This window comes from Manis pentadactyla, chromosome 2 (assembly GCF_030020395.1).
Source record: "Manis pentadactyla isolate mManPen7 chromosome 2, mManPen7.hap1, whole genome shotgun sequence".
In the NCBI taxonomy this organism is placed as follows: domain Eukaryota; kingdom Metazoa; phylum Chordata; class Mammalia; order Pholidota; family Manidae; genus Manis; species Manis pentadactyla.
The window spans coordinates 78,468,835-78,475,985 of NC_080020.1; the positions used below are offsets into that span (position 1 = coordinate 78,468,835).

General features: G+C 38.9%; 1 protein-coding gene across 1 annotated transcript in view; it reads left to right on the forward strand.

The window, feature by feature from the left end:
• ACOT12 (acyl-CoA thioesterase 12) overlaps nt 1–3,813 on the forward strand; it is a 44,340-nt gene extending 40,527 nt beyond the window's left edge. Inside the window, exons 14-15 of the mRNA XM_036914195.2 lie at nt 390–516; nt 762–3,813. Of these exons, the coding sequence (XP_036770090.2) occupies nt 390–516; nt 762–911 (277 nt within the window). The 3' untranslated portion in view covers nt 912–3,813. The remainder of the gene's footprint in view (nt 1–389; nt 517–761) is intronic.
• Nucleotides 3,814–7,151: the final 3,338 nt, after the last annotated feature.

Genomic DNA, 7,151 nt, shown 5'->3' on the forward strand with positions numbered 1-7,151 from the left:
GGAAGACTGCTTTTTAGTCTATAGGGTTCTCTGTTGTTCAAGGGTTCCATAGAACAATGTCTATTTATTTTTAAGTGAAAAAGAAGAGACTGAAATTACAACCCATTAGGGCACAATAAAACCAGTTTGGAGGCTAACTCCAACTCTGTGGAATTATGCCAAGTATATGTACTTCTTGGGCAGAACATACCTGTGACCATTATTACTATTTCCTACACTTGAATGTAGCCATAGCGTTTTCTAAGGCAGACCACTCACCTGAAAGATCTGGATCTTCATAGTGTCACTTCTACCTATATAAATAAACTGTATTAACTACAGGAATTAATTTTCTAAAAACTATTCTTCATTTCTTGTAAGAGCTTAGAATATGTCCTTTGATCTTTCAGTAACACTTATGCAGTGGCAGTGCAGTCGGTTATCCTGCCATCAGTTCCACCTTCTTCACAGCACATCAGAAGTGAAATCATATGTGCTGGATTTCTCATCCATGCTATTGACAGCAGCTCATGCACCGTAAGTCTGATGAAACATCTGCAGATTAATTTGTTCTTACAGATACAGAGATTTTATCCAGGTTTCCTAATTAACTGTAATTCTGTAATGTATGTCCACACCAGTGGAATCCTTACTAAGGTCATCCTTTCAGATCCTTTCCAGGTTGGGGTCATAGCCTCCTCTACACCAGAAAGATTTGACCCTTGCTTGAGAAAGTCTTAAGTCAGCAAGCAATTAAAATATTGCATTTTCTTTTGAAACAGGTATCATACTTTAATCAGATTTCTGCTAGCATCTCTCCTTACTTTGCTGGAAATCTTGGTGGCTGGTCAAAATCCATCGAAGAGACAGCAGCCTCCTGTATACAATTCATAGAGAATGCTCCTGATGGTGGGTTGATAAGTATATGTTAAATGGTAAACTTTCAATTACCTGTTTTGATTTCCCACTTTTAATTCCAAGCACCCTTAGCCTTGACACTTGGCAAGCTTTGGGGACACAAATGACTTGTTATCAGCCCAAACATAATGCAATTAGAAAGGGATCAAAAAACAAAATTCATCTCAGATCAAATACCACTGATTTGGATTAGAATTATTAAAAGACCTTTAAAACTGTTGAGTTCATGTGTGGCTCTACTCCCTTCCGAACTGCCCATATGCAAGTTTATGTGTTCTGTAACATGGTACAAACTTGACTAAAATGATCATAAACATTTTTAGGCTGCAGTGGTGAAACATGTTCTGCTTGGAATTTTATAAAATAGAAAAAGATAAGTTGGCTAGTTGATTAATAGGGTGGGATTATTCCATGTATAGTAAGTATCTGTATGTCAGGAGCATCTGACAAGATGTATTACATGTTTTAGGGCTTTAAATTAGGAAGACATTAAAACATAATGGATTCCAATCAATTTTAATAACAGGGACTACTTTACTAGTGTCATTTAACATATATTCAAGGTGACTGACCAATTTAGTCTCTATTGCTATATATACACAAGAAAAGTACCTGCAAAATGTGATATTGCAAAGAGAGAATATTAACTGAGCTCTTCTTTCATAACCACATTAACACTTTATTCTCTAGACTTCCACATTCATTATTCTGCTCTGTGATTTGTCTTAGCTCATAAGACAAACCAGCTTATGTCAAGCTAGCCTCCTCTACAGGACAACGTTTAGAAGTTGAAGGACTTCTCCATTCGAGTGTGGAGAATTTAAGAGGTTATATACATCCTGCTGTTAGTTTGTATATCTCTACCTCCACTTTCCTGGTAACCCCTTCCCCACAGCCATTCACCAGCCTAGGTCTGGCGCTAGTTAGTTTATTATGTGACAGCAGGTTTTCATGTAATGAACTTTGGACTGTGCTCCAATTTTATGAATTGACATTTACATGCAGTAAGAAAAGTGGATATGTAGATTAAAATGATTATCTTCTACATTCCAGAAGTAGAAAGAAAGGTTTTTGAGAATGTTCTTTAATTTTTTAAAAAGGTGAAAAAAATCAGCAGTCAAGGGGTTACTTCATATTAAACTTTTGTATTTGCAAAATTTCAGAGCTCTCCGACAATTGAGACACTTCCAACATCTGTCTGTCCTATCGTTGAATTTATATTTTTGGAGCTTTTTCCTCAATGGCAACAGTAATATTGTGAGTTTAAAGGAAGAGAGTAACTGGCTGGGTCACTGTCAGACATGAAAATTTTGCTCACTCTTGATTTATACCACAGGCATAGTCTATACCAGCACTCTCCAATATGGCAGCCACTAGCCACATGTGTCTATTTAAATTAAACTAATTAAAATAAAATAAAATTTAGAAAGCAGTTCTTCAGCTACCCTAGGCCCATTTCAAGCAGTACTCATCACATGTGGTTAATGGCTAGCATATTGGACAGTGCAGGAATAGAACATTTCCATCATCACACAAGCTGCTTTAGCTAGTGCTGGTCAGTTGTGTTTGTCTCTGTGTTATAATGCAGGCAGGTCCTATTGTTTTCCCATTTTCACCTGTCATATACCAAGTGGTCCCTTCTACCCTTGCTAAAAGAAATGCTTCTGGACAAAGACCCAGGGCTCACCCATCTGGCTCTTTCTTGGATCATTCAGCACGGCCTAAGTTAAAGGGCTCACTTTCAGACTACTAGACTAAAAAGACTTGAAGAGGGTGTGACACAGGAAAAGATAGCAATACATTCAGGCTCTACTTAGGGCTTCTCAAAAAGTTTAAAAACCATACCACAACTGCCTAGGCATTCCTTTTGTAAAATTCAACAATAGGCCTTAGGTTTGTATTTATTTGTTTAATGGAAATATGTCTGATCGCTGTTTCATGCATTCAGTAAATATTTATTAAGAGCCTACTTTGTACTAAACACTTTTAGGAACTGTGTTCAGCAAGGAATGGAAATGTCCTGAACACTCATAAATAAAATAAACAAATAATGTAGGATATTAGAAGATCAGTGTTATATGGCAAAATAAAACAGGGTAAAGGAGGTGAGTACTGGGGAGACATTGGAGATGGTCATTCATATTTTAAATAGGATGGTTAGGATATGCTTCAATGAGGTCCATTAGAGCAAAATCTGAGGGCAGAGAGAGACTGAGCCATAGGATATCTGGATGGTACCATTTCCTGCAGAAGGACTAGCCAAGGTAAAGCCCCTGAAGTGGGAATGCTTCTGGCACATTCTAAGAAAAAGAGAGAGAAGCTGGGAAGACTGGAACAGAGAGAGAATTTAAGACAGCCTTCCCCTGTTCTCTTTGGTGCTCAGGCTTTAAGCAGACAAGACTGCTCTAAGGGTGAGCAGCTAAGCTGGTTCATCAGCAGGCACTCTTAACTCCTGGAGACTAAAGACAGAGGAAACATAAAAACGTAGTCATGCTTGGAGTGTCAAGGTATCCTTAAGGAACACTCATGATTTCATGTCTTTCTTGATTGTAAAAGTTTTCAAGTGCTTTCAACAGGACTGGAAGCTTTTTGATTAAGAAAGGAAGCTCATTCTTATTAATTATTCCCAATTTTAATGCAACTGAGTTCCTGATCTATATTCAGGTTTCCTGTCATCTTCTCAAAAGAAGGAAATCTAGGGTAAATATGAAAATTGATCAGAATATAATTTACCCTTATACTCAAACACCTTTAGGAAATGATGAAAAATTTTATTAAAAGTAAAAGGAAGTGGAGGATTCAAGATAGGGGCATGAGAGGTGAGATGGAGAATTCCTCCCAAAACCACAAATAGTTTGAAAATGTAGCTAATTGATACAACTAACCCTAAAACAGCAACAAGAAAGAGGGCTGAACCAGACTGCATACACACCTCATGAACAGAGCAGACCTCATGAAACAGGGTAACGTATGAAAGCCTGGGCAGGACCCAAGCCCTTCCTCCACCCCAGCTCACTGGTGGGAGGAAGAGAAACGGAGCTGGGGAGGGGGTGGAAGCCTGGGACTGCTGAACACCCAGCCCTGGAGATCTGCTTTGGGAGCAGAAACCTACACTGTGTGGTGCTCTGGACGTTGGGGAGCTCAGACAGGTGGAGTGCTTGAGAGACAGATTCCAGCCATTTCTGGAGGAGGGGATCCACATCTGGCTGCTCTGGGACAAAGGAAAGGCAGGTGGTATGAGAGGCTTCCTAGCAGCAAGAGGGCTTCTGAAGGACCAGGCTTTGCACAGAGCTTGCTGCGCAGGGGAGGGGAGAGCTGGAAAAGGTTGTCTGGGCATGCTCTGCCCAGCTGGTTGGGAACTTTGAGGAGCTTGAGGCACCCAATCCCCCTGGCTGCCTATTCAGCTCCGAGGCCCTCCACTGTGACACAGCCTTGCTGCACCTTCCTCCTAGCCTGCCAACACTGGTTCACAAACATTCAGTCACTGTGCTGGCATCAGGCCAGCCAGAGGGAGGCCCCACCTACAACAGCTAGAGACACAAAGCACAGAGGCTTACACCTGTGTACTTGGCCCATTGGCTCTGACACTGGAGACAGGCACCGCAGATGGGAATCAGGAAACAGATCTTTCCTCCCTCCAGGCACCAGATCAGCTCCCCTACAACCCCCAACATCACTCTAGAGGCTGAGCAGCTCCAGAGGCTAGAGTTTCTGGGCACTAGTGGGCACCAGACAGAAATATGAAACATCAAAAAAACATGGTTCAGACCAAAATCTCACAAACCCCAGAAAAAGGGATAAATGAAACTGAACTCACCAGTTTGCCTGAAAGAGAGTTCAAAATAAAAATTAAAAACTTGCTTATGAGGTACAGAAAAATATTCAAGAATTCAGGAACAAACTTAAGTCAGAGATTCAATCATTAAGAAATTCCATATCTGAAATGAAACATAAAATAGACAGATTTAAAAGCAGACTAGATGTAGTAGAAGAGAAAATAAATGGAATAGAAATTAGAGAAGAAGAATACAAAGAAGCTGAGGCACAGAGAGAGAAAAGAATCTCTAAGAATGAAAGACTATTGAGAGAACTGTGTGATGAATCCAAATGGAAAAACATTCATATTATAGGGGTACCAGAAGAAGAAGAGAGAGAAAATGGAATAGAAAGTATCATTGAGAAGGTAATTGCTGAAAACTTCCTCAATCTGGGGAAGGAGATAGTATTTCAAGCCATGGAGGTGCACAGATCTCCCAACGCAAGGGACCCAACAAGACAACATCAAGACATAAAATAATTAAAATGGCAGAGATCAAGGATAAAGACAGACTTTTAAAAGCAGCTAGAGAGAGAAAAAAGATCACATACAAAGGAAAGCCCATCAGGCTATCATCAGACTTCTCAACAGAAACCTTACAGGCCAGAAGGGAGTGGAATGATATATTTAATGCAATGAAGTAAAAGGGCCTTGAACCAAGAATACTATACCCAGCAAGGTTATCATTTAAATTTGAAGGAGAGACTAAACAATTTTCAGACAAGAAAAAGTTGAGAGAATTTACCACCCACAAACAACCTCTACAGTGGAGGGACTACTATAGATGGAAGTATTCCTAAGGCTAAATAGATGTCACCGAAGGGATAGACAAAGAGTACAGAATATGATTCATAACATACAAAGAATGGAGGAGGAAGAAAAAGGAAAATAAAAAAGAACCTTAAGGTTGTGCTTGTAATAGCACACAAAGTGAGTTAAATTAGACTGTTAGATAGTAAGGGAATTACCCTTGAACCTTTGGTAACCACGAATCTAAAGCCTGCAATGGCAATAAGTACATACCTATTGATAATCACCCTAAATGTAAATGGTCGGAATGCACCAATCAAAAGACACAGAGTCACTGAATGGATTAAAACAAGACCCATCCATATGCTGCCTACAAGAGACTCACATCAAACCCAAAGACATACACAGACTGAAAGTAAAGGGATGGAAAAAGATATTTCATGCAACTAACGGAGAAAAAAGCAGGAGTTGCAGTACTTGAATCAGACAAAATAGACTTCAAAACAAAGAAAGTCACAAGAGAAAAAGAAGGACATTACATAATGATAAAGGGGTCAGTCCAGCAAGAGGATATAACTATTATATATATATCTATGCACCAAACACAGGATCACCTACATATGTGAAACAAATACTAACAAAATTAAAGGGGAAAATAGAATACAATGCATTCCTTTTAGGAGACTTCAACACACCACTCACTCCAAAGGACAGATCAACCAGACAGAAAATAAGTAAAAAGACAGAGGCACTGAACAACATATTAGAACAGGTGGACCTAACAAACACCTACAGAACACTGCATCCAAAAAGCAACAGGATGCACATTCTTCTCAAGTGCACATGGAACATTTTCAAGAATAGATCATATATTAGGCCACAAAGTACCTCAGTAAATTCAACAAGATTGAAATTGTAGCAACCAGCTTCTCAGATCACAAAGGTATGAAACTAGAAATAAATTACACAAAGAGAGCAAAAAAGCTCACAAACACATGGAGGCTTAATAACATGCTCCTAAATAATCAACGAATCAATGACCAAATAAAAACAGAGATCAAGCAATATATGGAGACAAATGACAACAATACTTCAACAACACAAAATCTGTGGGACACAGCAAAGGCCGTGCCAAGAGGGAAATGTATTGCAATACAGGCCTACCTCAGGAAAGAAGAACAATTCCAAATGAACAGTCTAAACTTACAATTAATGAAACTAAGAAAGGAAGAAGAAATGCGGCCAAAGGCAGTAGAAGGAGGGACATAATAAAGATTAGAGCAGAAATAAATAAAGTTGAGAAGAATAAACAATAGAAAGTATCAGTGAAAGCAGGAGCTGGTTCTTCGAGAAAATATACAAAATAGATAACCCACTAGCCAGACATATCAAGAAAAATAGAGTCCACATAAGCAGAATCAGAAATGAGAAAGGAAAAAATCACTACTGACAACACAGAAATACAAAGAATTATAAGAGAATACTATGAAAAATTATATGGTAACAAACTGGATAACCTAGAAGAAATGGATAAATTTCTAGAAAAATACAACCTTCCAAGGCTGATCCAGGAAGAAACAGAAAATCTGAATAGACCAATTACCAGCAAAGAAATTGAATTGGTAATCAAAAAACTACCTAAGAACAAAACTTCTGAACCAGATGCTTTCCTGCTGAATTTTATCAA